At 44.9% G+C, this 26,532-nt stretch overlaps 1 protein-coding gene and 1 long non-coding RNA gene across 5 annotated transcripts in view; one reads left to right on the forward strand and one right to left on the reverse strand.

The window, feature by feature from the left end:
• Positions 1-16,599, reverse strand: part of LOC101412911 (uncharacterized) — a 32,451-nt gene extending 15,852 nt beyond the window's left edge. The window contains exons 1-3 of one of the 4 annotated variants that reach the window (XR_001118709.4): positions 16,496-16,599; positions 15,211-15,394; positions 12,577-12,672 (exon numbers count right to left, since the gene is read on the reverse strand). This is a non-coding gene — a long non-coding RNA (uncharacterized lncRNA). Of the gene's footprint in view, positions 1-12,576; positions 12,726-15,210; positions 15,395-15,912; positions 16,341-16,440 lie in introns of those variants that run through there. The other 3 variants (XR_002797125.3, XR_002797127.3, XR_002797126.3) reach the window with 3 other exon arrangements.
• A 925-nt stretch (positions 16,600-17,524) lies between these two features.
• On the forward strand, positions 17,525-19,238 carry PCBP1 (poly(rC) binding protein 1). The gene has a single exon (XM_004460113.3). The coding sequence runs from the start codon at positions 17,816-17,818 to the stop codon at positions 18,884-18,886; it is 1,071 nt and encodes a 356-aa protein (XP_004460170.2). The 5' UTR covers positions 17,525-17,815; the 3' UTR covers positions 18,887-19,238.
• The last annotated feature ends 7,294 nt before the right edge of the window (positions 19,239-26,532 follow it).

The following is a 26,532-nucleotide window of genomic DNA, read 5'->3' on the forward strand; positions in this document are numbered from 1 at the left end:
TTTCAAAGCAATGTAAGGTGTTGGTGATGGGGTGTTGTATGGGAGCCCTGTATGATATGCATGTTTGTTTTTTAAGTTCACAACTTTCACTACATACTTACTGTTTATGTATGTTCATATATGAAGAGTAACTGAAGCTGTCACAGAGGATGAGATCACCCAGGGTGAGTATAAAAAAAAAGAAAAAAAGGTCTAAGAACACAATGCTGACATTGAAAACACAGCAATAATTTATAATGGGGGAAAAAGCTGGAAATACCTTAATGCCTCTCAACAGGAAAAAAAGTTAAGTAAAATACAGTATATCCTGTCTATGAAATACTATATAGCAGTTCAAAAGAATGAGATGTATTTTTTTAAGTAAACTTTATTTCAAATTCAAAAAATAAAATGACAGACAAAAGGCAGTTTAACAAGTTATGGAAGCATTACCCCAAAAAATTCTGTCTAGGCACTTTTAAAATGAGACATTTTTATGTACTAACATGGAATACTGACTGTCAAAGTATATAATTGAGTCAAAGAAGGAAATGCAAGAATGACACATAAATTGTGGTAACACTTGTATAAATAAATAAAACATAAAAGAGCACAGGTTGTCTCTGAGCAATACAGAAATAACTGAAATGAGGGAGAGGCATAGTCTATTCAGAATCCTTGGCCCTAGGCCAGCCCTGGCCACCAATCACTAGGACACAACTCCAGGAGGAGAAGTCAGACAAAAAAGTCCTTAACAAACATAGGGGGGGCGCAGATGTAGCTCAACCATGTAGTGGTTGAGTACCTGCTTCCCATATACAAGGTCCCGAGTTCAATCCCTGGTACCTCCTAAAAACAAGCAAACAAAAAAACACAAAAAACCAACTCGCATTGGGGAGTAAATGTAGCTTAGTGGTTGAGGACCTGCCTACCATGTACAAGGTCTTGGGTTCAATCCCTGGTACCGCCTAAAAAACAAACAAACATGGGAGCAATGAGTATAGAAGCCAACTTTAAGGACAGGGATCAGGAGCCCTTGCTAATCAGCAAAAGACTGAAAGGGGAAGAGACATCTGAAGGACAGCAAAGTTAGTTGTCTGGAAGTAGACCTGAGGTGCTGGCAAATGGGGATGGGGAACAGCCAGGCCAAGTCAGGGGAAAGTTGTATGGTGTGAGTTGAAGAGTCAGTTCCACTAATAAAGATTCCCAGTTAAATGTCATAATATGGTGGAAAGCAGATTTACAGCAAAGGGAAGCAAGAAGCTGCATTTCGTGAAGGGTATGGGGAGGTCTAGGGGTATCTGGAGAAGTCGATTCACATCAAAGCAACAATTCCAAGAAGCACAATATAAAAGTTTAGTAGATGGAACAACAAAAAGGAGGCCAGGGACTTGGATCCTGACTGAAAGGAAAGGAAGTTCTACAAAAAAAGAACAGTAGAGAAGAAATGGCGAAAAAACTTTTCCTTCTTCAGCAAACCAAAGGCAGAGAGGTTTTGGCAGTGCTCTGGTGGTCACGCTCTTAACTTTCTGAGAACAATAAAGAAAACGTGTTGGCCTATGTATTTTCTTGGTTACCCAAAGAAATGACACTGCACAGGCCTTACCCAATAGCTGATTCACTATCAATTAGTCTGTATCACTGCCTGATGAGCCTTACACAGTCACATACCAGATGGCTCTGGAAGGAAAACAACCTGGAATGAGTTGTCAAAGTCCTCTCAGTAGCTGACCTCACCCTGTAGGGTAGGTTGCATTTCAAAACTGAAAGGGACTGAAGGGTTGGGGAAATCCAAAGATTAAGAGAGCCAGGAACAGGTGGTTTCCAGCAGAAAAAGGTCCCAGGCTGGATATTAAAACAGAAACCAGACCACTGATAAGACAAGGTTTACGATGTCTGTCTCCAAGCCTTCAGGTGACATTTATATGTTTTCCATATTAACAACAGGGATATGACCACACTTATCAAACTCCTGACAACTAAACGTCTAATTCTCCAAGTACTCAAGCAATTTCCTGGCTTTATTAAGTCTAGAGCTCCAGTAACTGGAAGCCCAGGGACTTGTGAGTTTTCCAGTCCATAGACAGGCCACATTTTGATCATAATGAATTTTATCACTTCATCTCCCCACAAACACTCGGTAAAAATCTTGTCTCACTGAAAAATTCCCAAGTTGTTCATGAAAGCCCTCTCACTGGAGTAAGAGTCAATAAAATAAAACTCGAACTTGTCAAAGGAGTCATTTGCTTGAGGTTCATTTATAACTAGTTGTGTGACCTCAGACAAGTCACTTTATTTTTCTGGGTTCAGTTTCCTCACTTTTAAAGTAGGAAGGTTAGAAAGAGAAAGAACAGAAGCTTCCCTGAACTGAAAAAAGACTTAACTTTTAAAGTCTAACAGGCTCGTCAAGTACCAACTTCTAAAAGGACATATACGAAAGCATATCATGGTGAAACTATAAGCATAAAGAAAAAATGTACAAACTTCCAGAAAGAGAGAACAGATTATTACTTAAACAATGGAAAAAGAATCCTGTTGGCATTATCTTTAACATCTGTTATCACCAGAAACTGAAGACAGTGGAGAGAAGCATATAGACTTTGTAGAGACTAGGACTATTATTCAAGAATTCTAAACCCAGACAAAACATCATTCACACATGAAGGAAAAAAAAAATTGGACATACAAGGACCTTGAAAGAACTATCCACATCCCCTCCTAAGAAAATAATGCAAAGTATCCCAGCTAAATTAATATTTTTAATGAACAAAGTGAGGAATGACAAAGTATACCAGAGTCATATGTCTACCCACCCCAACACATACACACAAAATCTTAAATGAAGTAGTGAACTAGATGACTTCTAATGCCCTCTCCAAGTACAAACAGAAACTGTCCGGTAACAACCAACCCTCGAAGTCTAGATTTGGGAGTTGCTCATCACCTAGTGGCCTGATGAAGTAACTGCAGTTTTGTCAAGTGCCCGGATAAACTCCCAGCCATTTTGTGATCTCTGACAGGCTGTATAGGGCAGTAGCCTAACCTCGTAGAGATGACAAGAGTAGGAGACTGAAACTCTCCGCTCACGTGCAATTATAAAAATTTAGTTCACTCTCCATTCATTCTCCAAAGATTTGGGAAAGGTCCTCTTTGCACGTAGCCTAGAGACAAAAAGTGACGCACAGGGGAGCAGATGTGGCTCAAGCTGCTGAGTACAAACTTCCCACATGGGAGGTCCCAGGTTTGGTCCCTGGTGCCTCCTAAAACAAAAAAATAAACAACAAGAAGACAAACGAAAAAAATCAACTCAGGGGAGCTGGTATGGCTCAGTGGTTGAACGCCAGCTTCCCATGTATGACATCCAGCCCTGATACCTCAAAAAACTAAAGTGAAGAAGGAAGCACAGATTTGTTAGGCTGTACTTGCAAAGTAGTGAGAGGAGAGATTGCTTTTATTCAGATCAATCTGAACTGAAAGTGTTTAGATGCTTTGAGAAAACTGCAAATATGCCTTATAAATAGGAAGACTATGATCAAATGTTCACAAGACTGGTATGTGGAAGATGGATTAGATTTATCCTGTATGGTTCCAGAAGACAGGACTAAAATTGATGAGAAGTCGCAATTAGATTTCAATTTAAAACAAGAAATAATTTTATACCAGTGAGAGCTATTCAACAATATAACGGAATTGTTCAAAAAATGATGAGTTTCCCATCAATGGAAGCATTCAAAGAGACCTTGGGTGGTCATCTGCAGGGGGTTGGGGATGATAGAAAACACTCCTGTAATTGGATGGCAGACTGGAGACAAGGAGAGTGTATTAAATGACCTCAAATGGCGGCGGACTTGGCCCAGTGGTTAGGGCGTCCGTCTACCACATGGGAGGTCCACGGTTCAAACCCCGGGCCTCCTTGACCCATGTGGAGCTGGCCCATGCGCAGTGCTGATGCGCGTAAGGAGTGCCCTGCCACGCAGGGGTGTCCCCCACGTAGGGGAGCCCCATGCAGGGGTGTCCCCTGCGTAGGGGAGCCCCACACACAAGGAGTGTGCCCTGTAAGGAGAGCGGCCCAGCGCGAAAGAAAGTGCAGCCTGCCCAGGAATGGTGCCGCACACATGGAGAGCTGACACAACAAGATGACACAACAAAAAGAAACACAGATTCCCGTGCCACTGACAACAACAGAAGCGGACAAAAAAGAACACACAGCAAACAGAGAACAACTGGGGTGGGGTAGAAGGGGAGAGAAATATAGAAATAAATAAATCTTAAAAAAAAAAAATTACCTCAAAGGATCTTTCAGGCTCTAGGAGTCTATCATTCGAAGCAAAACAAAAACAGACAAACAAAAACATTAATAAACAACTAGAGCCTTCATTCTGCTTTTTAAAATGAAATGAAATGGAATTAATAGACTACAATACAATAAAATATCTGACCAGGCAATACAACTTAGTGGCTAAAAACATGGGCTTGACACCACTTTATACCTGAGCAAATGTGGACAAATTACTTAATTCTACATACCTCAATTTCATTACCTGTAAATTTAGAAGAATAGTACCTATCTCACATGAATATTAAATTACATGGACCTTTGCAAAGTACTTAAAACAGTGCCTGATACATAGAAAGCATTCAGAGCTAGCAAGCTGAAAAGGAAAGGGAAAGGGAAGGGGGGTAGCAAGGGAAGTGAACCTGAAATATGCTGCTTGTTTTAGTTATCTGTACCCAATTCTGAACCAAAGCATTCCTGGCTGTTGCTGGCCAAAGGCTGGGTTTCCTTGGCAACCAACCTCAAAAAGAGCCCAGACCTACCTTCTTTAGGGAGGTAGTTCATTCCCTGCCCTGGAATCTGGCATCTTCCCTGCACAAAGCAGGTTCCCAAAGACCCCACAAACACCACTGATCCAAAATCAAGGAGCTAAGCAGGTGCTACTCTCCTCACTTCAGGTGATCAATCACAGAATGCCAGTTATAAGGAACCTCATAGGCTAGCTAGAGCAACCCCCTTGTTTAATAGATGAAGACACTAAGGCTGAAAAAAAGTGGAGTCCTGGACATGCTAAGTTGATGACAAGGTCAGGACAAGCTCACAAGCTTCCTTATTCCTAGCCCAGTCCTCAAAATCTTCCCATTTTTCAGAGAATAGGGTTGATTTGCTACCTCTTAAACCACCTGGCCCAAACTACCTAATTCACACATGTAAAAAACAATAGCAGTAGAATATAGACTTTAAGAGCATGGGCTCTGGAGTAGGAGGGCTGTGAAAGCCAGCCACTCACCGTGCGGTCCTTATTCGAATCCCAGTTTTATCACTTATTAACTGTGTGACTTTAAGCAAGTTTCCTAACCTGTCTCTACAAAATAGGGATCAGAGTGTAGGGTTCTTTGAAGGATTAAATGAGATAACCCATGTAAAATGCACAGCACATGGAAAGGCCTCAACGTGTACAAGATACTGCTTCTCATCATTAAGGAGAATTAAGGAGAAAGACAAGTATAATAATAATAATAGAATAATAATAATAATAATAATAATAATAATAATAAGAGAAACAGCTCCTACTTCCAGGAGGGCACAGGTATTTACCTAGGTTCTAGGGCAGGAAATTCCCAGGCCAGGAATCGTCCAATCCCTCAGCAGAAGACCACAGACTGTAACTAACCTATCACTCATTCATTTCTCTTTTCTTTGGATCTAGAGAAGAATCAACTCAGAGAATAAGCAAGGTACATATTATGGTGGTAAGATGCTTAAGATCACAAATGAAGGTAAGGTAGGTCAGAACCCAAGCCTGACCACCAACACCTATGCTCACCATACATGGGACTAGATGTGGTTCTTGTCCCAACTGTTTCCTGCACCCCACTATAGCAGTGTAGTATAATGGTTAAGAACAAGAGCCCTCAAGTCTAGCTGCCTGGGTTCAAGTCTGAGCTGCATCATTTACTTGCCGTGAGACTTAGGCAAAAAAAGCCTTACCTTTCTCTAGGCCTTTGTTTCTCCGTCTGTTAAATACTGATAACTATTTCAATTATGATACAGCTGACATTTAGTGAGCAGGTTCTATGTGCCAAACACTGTTCTGAACACATTCCATGGCTTATGTCATTTAATTGTCACGGCAACCATATGGGGCAGATAGTATTATTTCCTTCATTTACAGAGGAGGTAAATGAGACAGTTTTCTTGCTGAAGGCCACCCAGCCAGTTACTCACAAAGCTGAGATGTCAGTGCAGGCAGTCTGACCCAAGAGTCTACGTATCTTACTCCTACACTGCTCTGCTCCTCAGTGTACCTGCCTCGTATAGCAGTTATTTGTTAAAATAAGACGATCCACATAAAGTGCTCAGTGCAGTTCCTGGCTCATCAAGGTCAACCACTACAATTATTATTGTTATTATCATCATCATTATCCATCAATCCCCTTGCGCCTCTCCCAACAACTGCTATTTCCTGAGTTCCCACATCACCTAAAGGGAAAACACCCTTTCCATAGATAGCCATAAATACCAGCTCTACAGATAGCTTGAAGTGCAGTTCTAGTATTTCATTTCCCACGTGTAATATAGGAGTAAGGATCTGGACAGGGAGATAGGGAAATATTTACTGTAAACCTGCTACTCAAGAAAAAAAAGCAATACACTAAAATCTTTGGTATTAAAAATAATACCTATATTATTATTAGAAAACAAAAAGCAGAGATACACAATATTTACTAAAAAATTAAAAAATGAAATTGCAAGCCTTCTATCCCCTACCCCTAACTCTCCTGTTTTCAAAAACGGTGTATTAGTACTTTCAGATATGGAGAAAAGTAAAGTTGGTAAACTCTCACTTATCCTGGAAGGAGGTGCCTATAAAAGAAGTGCTTAGAAGGTACCTAAAAGGAATCAAGGCTGGTAACAGCACTTTTAAGAAATTGGTGAAAAAGGCATAACTGTACTAACAAGGCTACCAAACAGGAACTGTAGCCTAAAAAGACAAGTAATGCAGTAAGCTAACATCAATCCTCCCCTCCCAGAAACAGTGCAAATTATTGATAAGCCTGACAAAGCAGGACTTCATCTCTGATGATATCCACAACCCTGCACACCAGTCTTTACCACCCCTATTCCAAATGATGTATCATGTTATCCTGCTTGAGAACATAGCCTTGTTCAGGTCAAAAGAAGCATTTTTTTAGACTAAGCAACTTGAAGGCAGGAACAATCTCTTAATCATAGAAATATCCCCCCTTATTACCTGATACAACATCCTCTATATATTTTATGTATTTTTGTTTAAACATTGAATAAATTTATTCATTTAACTCCTACGTGCCAGGCACCATTCTCAGATGTAGGGTTACAGCAATGAGCAAAACAAAGTGCTGGCCATTATCAAATTTGCATTCCAGTGGGGGGTGACAAATAATAAACTATAGTGGAGACTCTCTACAACAGTGCCCGTCACATAGTAAGCAGCACAAAATCACTGAATAAATGAAGGGAATGTCAAATAGCAATAAGTGCTGTGGAGAAAAATAAGGCAGGGAAGGGGGATAAGGAAGGCACTGAGGGCAGGGAAATGGCTCTTACTTTAAATAGGCTGGTTAAGGAACGATTCACTAATTAGGAGACAGCTGAGCAGAAACCTGAAGGAGACGAGGAAGAAGGCCAAACTGGTATCTGGAAGAATAGTGTTCTAGGCAGAAGAAACAACTACAAAGACCCCCACAGGCCTGGTGCATGTTGGGGCAATGGCAAAGAGACCAGTGTGGCTAGAGCACAAGGAGAAAGCAGTAGGAGGTGAGGTTGGAGTAGATGGGGAGGGTGGTGCTGCAGATCCTGCAAGGCCTTGTAAACTACTATAAGGACTTCAGCTTTCAATCCCAGTGGGATGGGCACCCATGGACAGATTTCAGCAGAGGATTATCATGATCTGACATACACTTAAAAGGATCACTCTGGCCACTGTGTTTTGATTAGACTGCAGAGACCAAGAGCAAAAGGAGGAAAACCTTTTAGAAGGCTATTCCACTGGAGCAGAGGAGGGGATGAGGTGTGAGAAGTGTTCAAGCCCTGGGTATATTTTAAGGTAGAGGTAACAGGACCTGCCGATAGAATGGATGAGAAAGAATGGAGGCAAGGAGGCTTTTCTATATCTTCAACCCAACTGGGGAGGAACTGTCCAAGTTAGAGAAACTATTAGATATTCACTGGAGGTGTCCAGTAGCCACGTGGACTTAAGAGTCTTGAGTTCAGGGGAAGACATCCAAGTTGGAAACAGAAACTTGAGAACTGCCAGAATATAAACTTTTTTAAAAAAGATTTATTTATTTATTTATTTCTCTCCTCTTCCCCCTTCCTCTCCCCCCGCCCCAGTTGTCTGTTCTCTGTGTGTATTTGCTGCGTGTTCTTCTTTGTCTGCTTCTGTTGTTGTCAGCAGCACGGGAATCTGTGTTTCTTTTTGTTGTGTCATCTTGTTATGTCAGCTCTCCGTGTGTGTGGCACCAATCCTGGGCAGGCTGCACTTTCTTTTGTGCTGGGCGGCTCTTCTTATGGGGCGCACTCCTTGCGCGTGGGGCTCCCCTACGCGGGGACACCCCTGCATGGCAGGGCACTCCTTGGGCACATCAGCACTGCACGTGGGCCAGCTCCACGTGGGTCAAGGAGGCCTGGGGTTTGAACTGCGGACCTCCCATGTGGTAGACAGACGCCCTAACCACAGGGCCAAGTCCACGTTCCCCCTATAAATGTATTTTAAATCTTGAAAGACAGCACCTAGGAAATAGGTGTAGACAGGGAAAGAACCCAAGCACTGACCTGCATATTGCATCATTATAGGTTGAGGAGATGAGGGGGAATAAGCACTAAAATTTTTTTTTAAACTACAACAGTTGAGAAAGAGGGGCCAGTGAGGGAGGAGGAGAGCCAAAGGAATGTGTCCAGAAAGTCCAATGAAGCTAGTGTGCAAGGAGCGAGCAGCCAACACAACTGAGAGGTGACAAAGACAACCAAAAAATGACCATTTATCTATGTACTATTTGCTAAGTATATTCTTCCCTACATCACACATATTAATACTACCCTTTTCTCTTTTAACCCAAGTAAAATTCCAGTATTGTGATGAATACGCATAAGACTTCTGTTTAATGCATCTATAGACATGTTTCAAAGAAAAAAAAAAAAAACCCACAATGCTTTTAATCTGGACACAACAGATTTTTCACAGTGAATAATCCTGAACAGATGCTTTGTCTGAGTAAAGTGACTGTCTCTCTGAAACAAAGTCCCTGACTATGTCCTGCTTGTCCTCAGCAGGTAGGATCAGAGAACAGAGATATTAAATGTATTTTGTTTGTTCTGCCATAAAGTAGCAATTATCCTTGAACTCTTTTCCCTCCTCCCTAATACAAACATCCTACCCAGCTAAACAAAGTCCATAAATTTCCACTCTTCCCCCCCCCCAAAAAAATGACAACAAAATAGAACACAATCATCCACAAAAATTGGATGAGAAAGATATGCTGTGCACTGCACCTCCTTTCTTCTACTGGACAATCATTTGTTAGTTCAGATTCAAAAAAAATTTCTATGTTCCAGCAAGTAAAGTCAAGCGTCAATAATCTACACAACAGAACAATAATCACCAAAATCCAAACATTGGATAACATAAACATCCTTCATTCCTTCCTGAAATGGCTCCAACTTCTGAATATACTATGTTCTGATTTCAGGTCTTTGCAAAAATACTCCCTCTGCCTGGAATACCCTTTCCTACCCTCCACTTCACAGTCTGCCAACTTGGGACTCAGCTTGGTTGTTTGCTTCTCCAGGAAGCCTCCTCAGGTCCTCTCCAAGGCTGAATCAAGGACCTCTTCTCTGTGCTCCCATAGCACCCTCTGCTCACTCGTATCCTAACACTTAACACACTGTTTCCTTGTCTGTTTCCCTCTCAAGACCATAAATATCTTGAGGACAAGGACAGGATCTTATTCAATTCTATATCCTTAGAGTCTGGAACATATGAAGCTGTCAATAATTACTTGTTTGTTTTTGTCTTTGTTTTAGGAGGTACCGGGGATTGAACCCAGTATCTCATACATGCGAAGCAAGTTCTCAACCACTGAGCTACTTCCAATAATTACTTATTGAATGAATAAATCAATAAAAATAAATTTTACTTCTGTGATTTTTAAAACACACTTTCCTTGACAAATCAATTGAGCTGAGACTAATATTAAAATGACTGTCATCTAATCACATTCCCAGTGGGTAAGAAAAACAAAGAAATCTCCCTTACCTATATTGGAAAGAAAGGACCAAAAAGGTAAGGAGGTGCTGTTCAAGATCAAATGAGGATGGGAAGCAGATTTGGCCTAACGGATACGGCGTCCGCCCACCACATGGGAGGTCCACGGTTCAAACCTGTGACCTGTGTGATGAGCTGGACCACGAGCAGTGCTGATGTGCACAAGGAATGCCCTGCCATGCAGGGGTGTCCCCCACGTAGGGGAGTCCCACATGCAAGGAGTGAGCCTGGTAAGGAGAGCCATCGAGCACGAAAAAAGTGCAGCCTACCCAGGAGCGGCGCCGCACTCACGGAGAGCTGACGCAGCCAGATGACACAACAAAACGAGACACAGATTCCAGGTGCCACTGAAAAGAATACAAGCGGACACAGAAGAACACACAGCGAATGGACAGAGAGCAGACAACTTGGGGGGGGAGGGGAGAAAATAAATAAAAAATAAACCTTTAAAAAGAAAAAAAAAAAAGATCAAGTGAGGAGGGAATATCATACCAGCTGCTCTTAGCTGATAGAGAACAATAGCCTATATACTTCCCCCACCACTGGATGGGCTACAGGATCTCTGGATTGTTCTTGCCATGACCCTGTATTTTCCTCTTCCGTCTACCCTATGCTTCTATCTAGTTCTTTCCTCTTCTCAACTTTTTTCCTTTCTCAATTTCTATATTTTATATTTGCATTCTAACCTCCATTTTTTCCCTTTAGCTTCTCTGCACTCCCTTCTCCTGCTTTGCCCAATTGGGAGAACCCATGCCAAGAATGGTGTAGCTCTTGGTCACTTCTATATGCCGCACCAACATACTTCTGCTTCTGAAGAAACCAACCAGGAACCCCATAACAGAAGAATAGGGTCACCAGCACATGAGGTCAATTGTTACTATCCACCAAGTAGATAAGAAATGTTTCTAGGTTGCACTCTACAGTAAACTATAAAGTAATACAGAAAAGGCTCTTTCAGCTTAAAATGATTTTATATAAAAGAGTGCTAGGAAGAAAAATCTGAAGGGGGAGGAAAAAAGAAACCATATCTTAAAAAGCAAATGCTGAGAAGCAGACGTGGCTCAACTGATAGAGTGTCCACCTACCATATGGAGGGTGCAGGGTTCAATCCCCAGGGCCCCCGGACCCATGTGGTAAGCTGGCCCACGCACAGTGCTGCCATGCGTAAGGAGTGCCATACCACGCAGGGGCGTCCCTGTGTAGGGATGCCCCACGTGCAAGGAGCTCCGCAAGTAGAGCCGCCCCGCATGAAAAAAGCATAGCCTGCCCAGGAGTGGTGCTACACACATGGAGAGCTGACACAGCAAGATGACGCAAAAAAAAAAAAAAAAAAAGAGATGCAGTTTCCCAGTGCCGCCTGATAATGCAAGCAAGATGCAGAACGCACAGCAAATGGACACAGAGAGCAGACAACAGGGCAGAAGGAGAGAGAAATAAATAAATCTTTAAAAAAAAAAGCAAATGCTGGGGGAATGGGTGTATAGTTGTGGCTGAGCACCTGCTTGCCATGTACAAGGTCCTGGGTTCAATCCCTGGTACCTCCTTAAAAAATTAAAAAATGAAATAATGATTTGGGGAGTGGCTGTAGCTCAGTGATTGAATGCCTGCTTCCCATATGCAAGGTCTCAGGTACAATCTCTGGTACCTCCTTAAAAAAAAATGTTGAATGATGGTAGGGCAAACTCAAATAGCTGGGGTAAATGTACTGGGCCAGGCAAGCTAGAGAAAAGAAATGTGGTCCCTGACCCAAGGGAACTTACAGTCTCATTAAGTAAATCATCCTTTCACCCCAAATCCATTCTTATAAACATTAGAGAACAAAAAAGGAGAGATTCTCTCAAACCAAAAGTCAGGAACCTAATCTAAGCAGATTGGATGTTTTGGGAGAAAAAAATAAAGACTAGCAGGAAAATTTTTTGAGTTGAAGGCAAAAGTATTCCACGCGTCAAAGTCCGTGCTACAAGCAACAGAAGCCAAGGAAAAGAACAATCCACAACTAGGAGTCAAGAGACCCCGTTCAAGTCCTAACGAGCTGCATAACGTTGGACAAACCACTTTACTCCTCTGTTCCAAAAATGGTTCTTTGATAAAATGGGCATAGTAGTACCTTCCTGAAAAGTTGGTTGTGATAATAAAATAAATAGCATGAAATCACTTTGAAAGGTTTCACGTAACATACCAATGTGAGGTAAGAGGAAGCAAAACTCCTGCAAATGGAGTAGAAATCCTTTGGTTCAATTTCTAGTCTAAGCCTGACTCACCTTCTCAACTTTGTAAAATCCCTTAACCAACTTACAGTCACTCCAGTGGGAGGAGAAGAGTCATGTGCGAGGCTCCAAGGGTGGGGTAGTGACTATTCCCAGTTGGTTGCTCCATATCTCAGTGGCTTCGTCTGTAAAATGGGTGATGTGGAAATCACTCACATATACACAAGATATTACAGGTCTGAAAAAAGGGGGTGAATAATTTACCAAAGGTGAGTAAAAGATTTACATAACTCAGGAATAAATAACCAAGATCATCATATATCATCACTCCCCAGACAGAATTAGAAGGGACCTTAGAGATGGTTTAATTTCTTGTTTCACAGATGGGAAAACTGAGACCCAGACAGATGAAGTGGCTTGTAGAAGTCTTGGAGCTAGTCAGTAGCCAAGACCAGGGCCTCAGACTCTAGTGCCCTCTGTGCCGGCCGAATCACAGAGTCACCTCAGGGACCTGTAGCCTGCACCACACACTATCAACGCCAAGACATGTTGCAACATAATTAACAGACAAATGTGTGCTACCAAAGGGAAGGGCTGTAGAACTGAGGTAAAGAGAGAGACTAAGAGCTGGGAGCCAGGAAAGAGAGGGCTTCACTGAAGAGTCCCCCAAAGGTACTCAGTTAAGAAGAAACCAAGGGAATATTTCAGGGAGAAAAGGCTGAAAATAAGCAATGCGGAAAAAAGACCTAATGGGCACAATTTCCTTTAGGAAAGATAAATAGGAAACAGATTTAGAGGACCAGAATGCTTTGAATTAGGGTAATCCTTAATTATATATATGCAATTTAATCCTACTGTTGTTGCCTAACTTTTTAACACTTACTAATTTTAATTCCCTAATCTACACTTTCTCTCTACAAACAACACCTTCTGCAGAGACCACATCTAGGTTAGTGGTTAAGTATGTAGTCGCTGGACTCATAGTGCCCAATTCAAATCCTTGCTTTAGCACTTAACAGCTATGTGATAGTAGGCAAATTCCTTCACTTCTGTGTAACCCTGTAAAATGGAAACAGCATTCCCTAACCATCTTATAAGGTTTTATAAAGATTAAATGTGTACAGTGGTCACAACTTAATAATGGGTTTTTAACCACTTTTTTTTTTCTTTTAGTTTTCCTTTTTTTTCCCCAGGAGGTACCGGGGATTGAACCCAGGACCTCATACATGAGAAGCAGGCACTCAACCACTAAACTACACGTGCTCCCTCCTCCCTCTCCCCTTTTTTTTTTTAAATGTAGAGAACAGAAATTACCAGAGTATACTGCAAGTAGTAAGGATATGTACTGTTTTGCAAAAGTGTTTGTTTAAAAAAAAAGTCTATGTGTACATATGTCTGAGTCATGACATAAAACTTGTTTCTTATACTTGTTTTTAAAAATGCAAAAGTCACTGGATTAATGCATAAAGCCCAGAACAAACAGTACCTGACTTTTGTATGCACTTAGTGCTATTATTGTCATTGTTCCATTATGTACCCACCTATTAAAGTAGTTTGCAGGACTATAAAAAGTAATGTGGGGAAACAATTTGGTCCAAGGGATAGGGCGTCCACCTACCACATGGGAGGTCCAAGGTTCAAACCCAGGGCCTCCTGACCTGTGTGGTGAAGCTGGCCCACGAGCAGTGCTGATGCACACAGGGAGTGCCATGCCACGTAGGGGTGTCCCCCGCGTAGGGGAGCCCCACGCACAAGGAGTGCGCCCCATAAGGAGAGCCGCCCAGTGCAAAAAAAGTGCAGCCTGCCCAGGAATGGTGCCGCAAACATGGAGAGCTGACACAACAAGATGACGCAACAAAACGAGACAGAGTCCAGGTGCCACTGACAAGAATACAAGCGGACACAGAAGAACACACAGTGAATGGACACAGACAGCAGACAACTGGGTGGGGTGGGGAGGGGGAGGGGAGAGAAATAAATAAATAAATCTTTTTTTTTTTTAAAGTAATGAGGGCAGCAGATGTAGCCCAAGTGGTTGAGCATCTGCTTCCCATGTACAAGGTCCAAGGTTCAATACCCGGTATCGCCTTAAAAAAAAAAAAAGTAACGTGAAAGTCCTTTGAAAAGATCATGCCTCCTTATTTCTAGCCTATAAGTAAAAAGAAGCAAAAAACAAACAAACAAAAAAACCTTCTTTCCATCTCTGACAGGCAAATAAAGCCCTGTCAGGCACATATTGTTGCTAGGCCCACTGGCTATTTGTTACACTGAATATAAGAGTTCACAGACTATAGTTTATCTAACATTCTGTCATACTCTGTCAATATTTGCAGAGAAATGGGGATTTGGTGCCAGAGTAAAATGATGTATTTTTACCTGGTTGGGGATGGGGTGGGGAAGGCAAGTGTCAAAACCCACTGAGTCACACAAACTGTTTCCTCCCAGAGAGCCAGGTCGACTCAAATGTGCTACATGCAAGATTGGGCCAACAGATACTTGAGCTTTTAGGCAGAGCTGAATCACTTCCCCTCCCTCTCCTCACTAAGACACCCGATAAAGTAGCATCTGAGTTCATTACAGGTAACTCGCATTAGGAAAAACTGGGAGTTCCAAAACAGATACAATAGGGGGTGACTAAATAAATAACAAGCTCACCTAAACATTTTAAATAGCATTTAAATTCTAAAACTCTGATTTACAGAAAAACTGGAAAACGTGCTTACCAGTAAGAGAATCAGGTCTGAATTCCATTCCCCTGACACTGTGTGACCTTGAATTAGTCACTTCATCTCTCTGGGCCTAAGTGTCTTCCTCTGTTTAAAAAATGAGAGAGGGGAACAGATATGGCTCAGTGGTTGAGTATCTGCTTCCGGTGGAGGAGGTCCTCAATTCATTCCCTGGTACCTCCTAAGAAAAGAAAAGAAATTTAAAAAGAGGGCGATAACACCACTTACTTCAGAGGATCATCATGCATTAAAATGCTAGCACGTGGGGAAGCAGATGTGGCTCAAGCAATTGGGCTCCCGCCTACCACACGGGAGGTTCCTGGTTCCCTTCCTGATACCAGCGAGCAGGCTCAGCAAGCTGATACAAGAGGCACAAGAAGAAAAACACAGCAAAGCAGGGAGCAGAGGTGGCTCAAGCAGTGAGATGCCTCCCTCCTACATCGGAGGTCCCAGGTTTGGTTCCCAGTGCCTCCTAAAGAAACAAGGTAGACAAATGACACAGCAAGTACAAACAGCAAGGGGGTGGGGAGAAATAAATCTTAAAAAAAAAAAAAATGCTGGCACATGATCTGGCACAGATACACACAGAATAAACACCTGTCTCTTTCAGACTAAAAATGAACAAGAATTGTGGGAAACTGAGGTTCACCAGGCAACTAGTCTGTGAAAAAGTTCGCAGGCATCTTTCATGGACGTTACCTTATTTTAACATAAGGTTTTAAAAACCTCGCTTGCCATCCCCAGCACAAGTCTGTGGAAGGAAATCTAAGGCAGTCATCTCCCATCTCATTCTTTAAAGCAGCCCAAATTCCTGCCCCACCCCCCGTTATATTATTAAACACAGAGAGAAAATAATTAGTACTGTCTCTACATTTCGCTATTATTCATGACCCGTTATCAAATGAAAGGGGAAATGCTCTAAAATCCGGCCCCCTCCCCCCAGCTTCGGACCAGCCAGGGGGGGTTAACCCCTCCAAGGGGCTGCGCATGCAAAGCCCCGGCCCGAGAGTACTAGGACCCTGTCGGGGGTGGGAGGGGGGGCCGGGCACATTCTAGAGCTTTCGGGCCGGCCAGTCCCAGTTTCTCGCTGGAAATGATTTCAGGCCACGTGTCGCCATTTTGTGTACAGGAAACATGGCGGCTACCCCCGTGAGGAAGAAAGGGGCGGAGGGATCGCCACGTTAGCCGCTTTCCCTGAGGAACCCTGAAGCACTTTGCACACGAGACCTTTTCTGATCTGGCTTAGCCGAAGGAGGAAAGGGTTAGAAATCATAACTCCTACACCATCCCGGGCGACATTTTCTTAGCGAGAGTAACGTGGGCAGCACCACTCCGCAGGAAAGGCCTTCCAAGATGGCGGGCCCGGTCGGGGCCGTCCCCGGGGACAGCGGGGCGCGGCTGCCGCACTGAGGGGGGTAGAATCGAAAAGCAGCAGAATGAACGGATAAAACGTGGGAAAAGCCGCAAAAACTTCCCAAAATGTTGGTTTCCCCTGAGTAAAGGAGGGCTCCACAGACGCACGCCATTATTTTAAATATCTGACGAGGCTGCCGCAATTACGATACAAGGGCAGAAGGTGGGGTTTCTGCGGGCTTAATGGAAAGAAACTTGCAAAATGCAAACAAAGCATTATGTAAATGGACGCCATTCTTTTCATGGCCACATTTCTAGTGCTTCCTAGGAACAATCAGCACAGCCGCAAGTAGGGCGGGGGGTGAATTTCGGCCTTTCGGCTCTTTGGCCTCCACCGGGGGGCCGAGGCAAGGGTGGGGGTTGGCGCAGGGCGCCCGGACGCCGGGGACGAAGGGGCCCCACGTGCCTGCCCGCCCGCGCGCGCGCCCGTCAGGCCTCGCCACGCCGCCCCTCCCCCCCGGAAGCTGCTGACAGCCCCTCCCGACTCCCCCACACCCTCGCGCAGGCGCTCTGGACACCTCACGCGCACGTTTTAAATTCGCGGCGTCCTGGCTACCGCCTGCAGTCACCGACCGATTTGCCTGTCTCATTCCGCGCTCAAACCCCTTCTGGAAGCCGGAAAAATACTGTGTCTTTCCCACATAATACACTAGCATTTTCGAGTATCTGCCGGTGCCGTTAGATTTAATAAAATATCGCTTATTTTAAAGGCTTCCCGGTCTCAAACCTCCTGCTCATTGCATGCTTTATTCTCTACCCGCTGGTGTTCAAGGGATTCTTTTTTTCACGTATCATGTGAGAGGTGGCGCTATCTTGTGACCTAAAAAAGACGGGTCCTCATTTTTTTCAAGGGGTCCTGCGCAGCAAGCACTTCCGGGGTCAGAGGGTACGCGGGGTTGAAAGCGGGCTTCCCGCCCCGCCCAGACCGCCGAGGCTGCCGCCGGAGTCGCCACCGCCGCGCCCTCGCCCACCCGCCCGCCCGTCGCTCCCGGCCCCGCTCGCCCCCTCCGCCGCCGTCGCCCGCCCCTGTGACGCCGCCGCGGCCTCTCGCCCGCGCCCGCTCGCTCCCGCGGCCCTCGCTCGCCTCGCGCCGGCAGTTTTGGGCCTACACCTCCCCTCCCCCCGCCAGCCACCAAAGACTTGACCACGTAACGAGCCCAACTCCCCCGAACGCCGCCCGCCGCTCGCCATGGATGCCGGTGTGACTGAAAGTGGACTAAATGTGACTCTCACCATTCGGCTGCTTATGCACGGAAAGGAAGTAGGAAGCATCATTGGGAAGAAAGGGGAGTCGGTTAAGAGGATCCGCGAGGAGAGTGGCGCGCGGATCAACATCTCGGAGGGGAATTGTCCCGAGAGAATCATCACTCTGACCGGCCCCACCAATGCCATCTTTAAGGCCTTCGCCATGATCATCGATAAGCTGGAGGAAGATATCAACAGCTCCATGACCAACAGCACGGCGGCCAGCCGGCCCCCGGTCACCCTGAGGCTGGTGGTGCCGGCCACCCAGTGCGGCTCCCTGATTGGGAAAGGCGGGTGTAAGATCAAAGAGATCCGCGAGAGTACCGGGGCCCAGGTGCAGGTGGCGGGGGATATGCTGCCCAACTCCACCGAGCGGGCCATCACCATCGCTGGCGTGCCGCAGTCCGTCACCGAGTGTGTCAAGCAGATCTGCCTGGTCATGCTGGAGACGCTCTCCCAGTCTCCGCAAGGGAGAGTCATGACCATTCCGTACCAGCCCATGCCGGCCAGCTCTCCGGTCATCTGTGCGGGCGGCCAAGATCGGTGCAGCGACGCTGCGGGCTATCCCCACGCCACCCATGACCTGGAGGGACCACCTCTAGATGCCTACTCGATTCAAGGACAACACACCATTTCTCCGCTCGATCTGGCCAAGCTGAACCAGGTGGCAAGACAACAGTCTCACTTTGCCATGATGCACGGCGGGACCGGATTCGCCGGAATTGACTCCAGCTCTCCAGAGGTGAAAGGCTATTGGGCAAGTTTGGAAGCATCTACTCAAACCACCCATGAACTCACCATTCCAAATAACTTAATTGGCTGCATAATCGGGCGCCAAGGCGCCAACATTAATGAGATCCGCCAAATGTCCGGGGCCCAGATTAAAATTGCCAATCCGGTGGAAGGCTCCTCTGGTAGGCAGGTTACTATCACTGGCTCTGCTGCCAGTATTAATCTGGCCCAGTATCTAATCAATGCCAGGCTTTCTTCTGAGAAGGGCATGGGGTGCAGCTAGAACAGTGTAGGTTCCTGCAAAACCCTTTCTGCTGTTTTCTCATGATCCAACTGTGTAATTTCTGGTCAGTGATTCCAGGTTTTAAAATAATTTGTAAGTGTTCAGTTTCTACCACATCTTTATCATCCGCTAAGAATTTAAAAATCACATTCTCTGTTCAGCTGTTAATGCTGGGATCCATATTTAGTTTTATAAGCTTTTCCCTGTTTTTTAGTTTGTTTTGGGTTTTTTGGCTCATGAATTTTATTTCTGTTTGTCGATAAGAAATGTAAGAGTGGAATGTTAATAAATTTCAGTTTAGTTCTGTAATGTCAAGAATTTAAAAATTAAAAAATGGATTGGTTAAAACAAATGCTTCATATTTGAAAAAGCTGGGAACTACTATCTTAAACTCTTTGTTGGTGCATTTTTTTCCTTCCATTTTAAGTGTTAGGTGTTGGTGGGGGAGGAGGGAGAAGGGTGGGCGCCGTCCCTGTTTCTCAAGGCTTCCTCACCTTAATGGTAAGATTCCCTACCCTCTGGGCCCCAACAAAGGAACAGGGCAGGTAGGGCTAGGCCTGCTTTGGGATGTTTGCAGAAACAGAGGGGCTCTCCCTGAGAACGATCTCTCCAGCCAAGTTCCTGAAAGGCTTCTGCCCATTTCTCTGGTAGAAATGAAAGGAGTAAGTGCCTTTACCGGTTCAATAGGACCTCTGACGCATGGTATGTCCTCCCATCTAACTTGCCTGCCCACCCCCACCCCATTCTCACCAGTTTAGACTTAGAAAACCTAAGTCGTGGAGGAGTGGGGGAGGTAGGGGGTGCGGTGGGGGGGATTCAGAAGTGGGAGGGACTTGGGGGCCTGGGAAAGGGAAGGAATGAGGGGTGGGGAGTAAAAGGGTGGGGTGGGGGCAGGGAATGGGAGGGGGTAACAGCTGCGGGGTGGGGTGGGGGTGGAGGGGCCTTTTGGGCCATGGGTGGGAAGAGGGGTTGGTACCAGTGGGGAGGCACGTGGCGAGCATGCACCTGTGGTAAGCAGCCTGTCAGAGGATGTTATACCTCCCAAGCGGTGCACCCAAAAACAAAAGGGGCCCAGCTTTAATTTTTCAGCTGTGTGCAATGTTTATAGAAATACCAGGAAATAATCCTGCCTAAATTGGGGCGGTCCTCACCAGCAAGAATGTGGAGTGATCATTGACTACAGGCCTAAGAATGACCTAAGGCATTAAAAATACAGATTCTTGGGTCCCACCCCAAAGCTATTGAATGGGGAAACTTTTTTTAACAAACACCCCAAAACGGTCTTAGATAAGCATCGCAGATTCTCTTCACCAGTGGATGAGGAAGAACCATCTGTATACCCAGCAACCTCATGATCACATCAGCCGATGGGACTATGCTGACCTGGTCAGAGAAGAATTCTTTGCTATATAGGCAAAAACAACAAGAAACAACAGAAGACAATAGACAATTAGGTGCCATAGTGTGTAGTTCAAACCCCAGACACTGGGAGATCACTATGGGGAAGAGAAATTCCTTTGGGAGGGGAGTATTTTCCACAATAAATATTTGTTGAGGTTTATTCTCTACAGGCATCTGCTCCTTGAGGTGCAGGCCTGGTCTGGAGAACCCCTAGGGGTAAGATTGAGATTTACCAGGCACTTCCCACCCACTGTGGGGGCTGGCAGGCAGGCAGGCACTGAAAGGAACCCAAATTCTGGAGTAAGTACTGAGTTTAAATTTGAGTCCTGCCATTTATCTCTGTAAAATGGAGATGTTGAAAGTACACACCTCCTGGGTTTTTGAAAATAAGAGAATACAACAGAACAGGGCTTAGAACATGAGCTTCGGTATGCTTTAGCTTACAAAAGCCAGAAGGTCTGTTCTTGGGACATGGGGGTTGTCTACAATATCTGGGCAGAGAAGGCAGTTATTAACAGGTAGGGAACAAAGCAATGTGTAGTAAATGATGAGGTTAGAGAGGAGAGATGGACTGGGGGATCTGGACAGGTAGGTGAGGTCTTAGTGAAAACCCAGAAATTGGGTAGAGTGTCTTCTGGAAACGAGCACAAAATTGACCATTTTGTATAGGGTAGGGTAGAAGTAGTAGCATCTCAGACACCAAGCCAAATAGTTTGTGAGGAGTCCCTGAAGTTTGCCTGCTGAAGTGGTTCAAATACACTAAATAAAGTAGACCTCACACTATCCCTTTCCTCCCCCTCTTTCTGGGGCAAAGCTGGCAATAATTTGTAAAATAATGATTTAGGCAGCAGGGCACAGGATGAATTGCAGCTCGGAGACTAAAGGAAGGAACAGCAGTTAGAAAACTACCTCGATTAAGAAGCAGCAGCTTCTAAAACAGATTGAAAAATGAGATAGATTGGGAAGAGCTATCAATAGGAATGCGAAGAAAGGCCAGTGTAAGATTAGGCCTGGGTATGGAGTCTACAGAAAAAGAGCTGCAAGGAGGGTGTACATAGTGATGGATATACATGCAAGTAGAAATACACAAGTAGCTAGGAATAGAAACTGCAAGGAAGTCAGAGCTAGAGGGAGACAGGTAAACGAGGTAAGCACTAGAGATTGAGCTCTGAGGTATATCCATGGGATAAGCACAGTATCTCCTGTGCTATACCACACCTGACACATGCCAGGGCTCTCAGTATCTGTAAAATGGATATGGAAGAAGCAGGAGGAAAGGCCCTTGAAAGGAGTCAAGGAGGAAACTGTCAAGGCTGATGGAATGACCATAATGCCACAGAAGGGTTGTTGACCTAACAGATTGGAGCACCTACTGTGTGCAAACTACTTGGAACTAAAATTTGGTGTTTTGGTGCATTTGGAAGATGTCTAGTAGTTTATTATGTTAGAGCATGGTATCCAGGGAGGAAAAGGGAGGTGAATAAAGCCACAAAATCATTTGAGGCTAAATTATAAACAGGCTTGAAGGCCAAAATAAAGGATTTATTCTGACAACCAGTGGTCTCAACCTTTTCTTAAAGTAAACCTCTTCAGTAAAAAATCTTGTATATACCCTTATTATAAGTTTATTTATTTATAATATATATACTAATTATTATGCTTATTTGTAAAGTATATACAAGTAGGATTCTAAATATTAGGTAATTATAAAATGCAAAAAATTAAATATTAGTCAAGACTTCTAAAAAATTGAAATCTATTTTTTTTAACCCCTTCCCTCTAGTCATTTTAGGGACCACTTCAAGAGGACTCTGAGGAAGCCAGGATTTGACAATTACAATCTCATGAGTATCCTTGGGGAGCAGAATCTCAGGAGAGTGATCAGGTTGGAGGCCAGATTACAACAGACTGAAGAGGGTTTGGGGGCAGGGAAGCAGAGATCGTTCAAGTTCTTGGTAATGGAAGGAAGGAAAGAAATAGAGCAATGACTTGAGGGAAAGATAGTTTTGTTTTGTTATTGTTGTTTTTTAAAGGAAGCTCCTTAAAAGCTGATAGTAAAAAACAAATAGAAAGCTGAAAATTAAAACTACAGTAAGAGAGGTCCAGATAGAAGAGGGTCCTGGAGCAGTAAATGTCAGGCCAGTTTAACGATTGGAATTTAATTTACATTGTCCCCCCTTCTTGTGTGAGGTCCTTCTCTTTGGGACAGCTTGAGCTTGTCTCATCCTCGCCTGAAATGAGGACTGGAAATTGGTAAGCCCCTTCTGCGATTGCTGTATTTCTTGTCACAGCCCTGTTCCTGCCACCAGCTGTTAGGCCATAGCCACTTCCATAGTCAGGAAGAGCCTGGTCCGGTTGACAAGCACCTGTTGTGTCACGGCCACAGGAGTTGTCCCATAAGTTTAGAAGACCAGTGTCCCCCCAGCCCCCTCCCTTGCTCCATTCAAATACACACTGCCACCACCACAGCCGCACGCCCCACCCCAGCCAGCTGTTGGGACTATGAACCACCACTTTTGGGGTCACCTCTGGAGCAGCTCCATATTCCCCATCACCTGGAGAGCAAGCAGTTTGCCAAGAGCTTGAGGTTTGTGAGTAGAACCCATCTCACCCCCTGCTACTCTTGGTTAACCCAAGTGCTAAACCACGCCCAGGCCCTCTCCAGGCCCATCACCTTCTGCCAACGAGACAGTACCCAGTCAGACATATAAACAGGCAGTCACAACGGATGCCTGCTACTACCAAGCCCTCTCGTCACTTTGCTTGGCCTGTTCACCCGAGCGACTTTCTCAAAATGCAGGCTGACCACGTCACTCTCCTCCTTAAAGGCCATCAAGTCCCACTTCACCCATGGTCTACATAGGAAAATCCACTAAAGTCTCTTTAAAAATAAAGTTTTTAAAAAGTATGTATATATATTTTAAAAATCCAAATATCTCAGCATAGCTTTTTTTTTATGGAAGTACCAGAGATTGCACCCAGAACCTTGTACATGGGAAGCAGGTGCTCAACTGCTGGGCTACATCTGCTCCCCAAGCATAGCTTTTAAGTTCCTCCAGGATCTGTTCCCCTCCGGCCAGCCTCCAAGGCAAGGCCTGCTTGTCTCTTGTCTCTCCCTTCAGCCTGTCTTACAGGACAACTTGCAGTCCCCCCAAAGTCACTTAGCATCCTTGCTTGTGGAATATAATTGTTTCTTCCTAATTCTGCCCCTGCCCCTGATTGTGCTCTTTGTTACCTGCCCGGGGTTGTGGGACTCCTAACTGGGGCTCCTGCTCTTGAGCATCAACAGTGTGCTAGGAAAAACGACGCTCAGCTGAGGACCAGGGGGCCTGGCTCTGGCCTCACCTCCCTGGTGACCTTGGACAAGTTGCTCCCCCTTTCTGGGTCTTAATCCTCCATCTGAGAAGACTGAGTAAGAATATCCCCGTTTCTGCCTTGGAAAATAATGCTGCCTTTGTGGGCTCCCATCCCTGCGTCTGCTCCTGCCACAGGGCTGACTTCTGGCACACAGGCCTTCGGTTAGAGAGAAAAACGGAAGTTAAGGAGAAACTGTCGGCAGCAAGCCCCAGCTTGGCATTTTGGGTAACTACCCTGGGGCTTGACAGAGGAGGAAGCAGAAGGAAAGGAACTACCAGAGACACTCACTCTGAACGTTCCTCCTGCCGCTTTAGGCTCTGTGGGGAAGAGGAGAGGGCAGTAGAGAGGAAGACAAAGCGGGGCATGCCGGAGAAGGTTACACACAAGAAGTTAGGCCCCAAAAGCAAACTCCAGTCCCCCTTCCTCTCCTTGCTCCTGCCCCCATGCCTGAACAGGATAAAGAGGGCCCCAACTCCCCCTGACGGCCCACTCCCCACCCTGGGGAACTTGTGTCCACTGAAGTAGGGATAGACTGGCCCTGTGGCCCTAGCCGAGGCCGATTAGGCCTTCAGACCGCTGCCCCGCGTTGAGTGGGCCTTGGTAGAGAACTGCCGCGTCAGTGATAGCAAATATATTGCCCAATTAGTCACTCTGAGGGTGGGAGATACCAGATTCCCTGGGCAGTTTAACCACAGTGAGGAAATAGAGTTAGACTTTCGTAAACCTACCTCCCTGTGGATAACAACCTGTGCCTTCGTTTTTTCAATTCACTTCTACTTCAAAAGGCATTTTCTGGGCTTGTCCAGTGGGTTTGTAGGAGAACCTTCTCCCCCAGGCACCCGACAGGACCATCGTGGGGTCAAGTGTGGCCATTGCCCAGCCTGGAACCTGCGCCACCCCAGGCATCATTTGGCATTTATTGCCACACACCTCTCCAGGACTGGCCAGCATTTATTAAATGCTTACTGGGCAAAGCGCTGCTCCACACTCTTTACATGAGTTAACCCATTTAATCCTCAAGGCCCTATGAGGTAGGTATTATTTTGATGCCTCTTGACAGGTGAGAAATGAGGCACACAGCAGTGAAGTAATTTGCACAAGGTTATAGAGCTAGTTGGTGGCAAAGCTGGTATTTGAATGCAAGCAATGTGGCTCCCAAACTGCTTTTGTAACCACCATGCTAGACTGTCTTACTAGACCAGAGAAATCATCCTAGAGAAAGTCTAAATGGACAAATTATCTACACCTTGTTTTATCTTCAGTAACTTCATTTGGCCTTTTTTTCAATTAAGTAGTACATGTTTTTATAGAAAATACATGTATATGTACTACATATGAAAATATGTAATGCTACTGTTATCTATTCTTTGTCTTATGCATCTGTAGACAGACTACTTATCAAAAAATGAGATTACATAATAATTTGTATCCTGTTTTTTCTTTGTATTAAATTGAAATATAATTCACATACCATAAAATTCACCATTTTCAAGTCTGCAGTTCAGTGGTTTTTAGTGTATTAACAAGGTTGCACAACCGTCACCACTATCTAATTCTGGAACGTTTTTATCACCTGAAAAAAGCAGCTCTGTACCCATTAGTTGTCACTCCCTATACCCCGCCCCCCGCCCTTGGCACCCACTAAGCCCAGCACCATTTGTTGAAAAAACTATTCTTTCACTATATCCTAATTCTTAGCTCAGTAAGTTATAAACATTCCATTACAATAAAAGCTATTCTGTAGTATTATTTTTATTAGCTGTCCATACATTTGGTGTAATTTAACCAATCTGATGTTTGTTTGTTTAGATTTTTTTTTTTAAATTTATTCCCCCCCCCCCCAGTTGTCTGCTCTGTATCCATTCGCCGTATGTTCTTCTGTGACCGCTTCTATCCTTATCAGCGGCATGGGAATCTGTGTTTCTTTTTGTTGCATCATCTTGCTGCGTCAGCTCTCCTTGTGTGCGGCATCATTCTTGGGCAGGCTGCACTTTCTTTCGCGCTGGGCGGCTCTCCTTACGGGGCGCACTCCTTGCCCATGGGGCTCCCCTACGCGGGGGACATCCCTCTGCATGGCAGGGCACTCCTTTCGCGCATCAGCACTGCACATGGGCCAGCTCCACACGGGTCAAGGAGGCCCGGGGTTTGAACCATGGACCTCCCATGTGGTAGGCGGACGCCCTATCCATTGGGCCAAGTCTGCTTCCCTCTGATTATTTCTTTAGGACAAATTATTCAAAAGCGGAGAGACTACATCAAAGTCTCCATTTTCAAGGCTTTAGATGCATGTTGTCACAATGCTCTAAAGCAGCAGTTCTCAAACTTTTGGGTCTTAGGATCCCTTTACACCCTTAAAAATTATTGAGGTTCCTAAAGTTTATGTGAGTTATTTCTATTCATGTTAACTGTCTTAGAAATTAAAGCTTACGGGAAACGGACTTGGCCCAGTGGTTAGGGCGTCGGACTACCACATGGGAGGCCCGAGGTTCAAACCCCCGGCCTCCTTGACGCGTGTGGAGCTGGCCCATGTGCAGTGCTGATGTGCGCAAGGAGTGCCCTGCTACACAGGAGTGTCCCCCGCGTAGGGGAGCCCCACGAGCAAGGAGTGCGCCCCGTAAGGAGAGCCGCCCAGCGTGAAAGAAAGTGCAGCCTGCCCAGGAATGGCGCTGCCCACACTTCCTGTGCCACTGACGACAACAGAAGCGGACAAAGAAACAAGACGCAGCAAAACAGACACAGAGAACAGACAACCAGGGGAGGGGTGGGGAATTAAATAAAATAAATAAATCTTTAAAAAAATAAATTAATAAATAAATAAATAAATAAAAATTTTAAAAAAAGAAATTAAAGCTTAGAAAAATTTAAAATTACTTAAAAATGAATTCATT

The sequence above is a fragment of the Dasypus novemcinctus genome, chromosome 17, assembly GCF_030445035.2.
Source record: "Dasypus novemcinctus isolate mDasNov1 chromosome 17, mDasNov1.1.hap2, whole genome shotgun sequence".
NCBI lineage: Eukaryota > Metazoa > Chordata > Mammalia > Cingulata > Dasypodidae > Dasypus > Dasypus novemcinctus.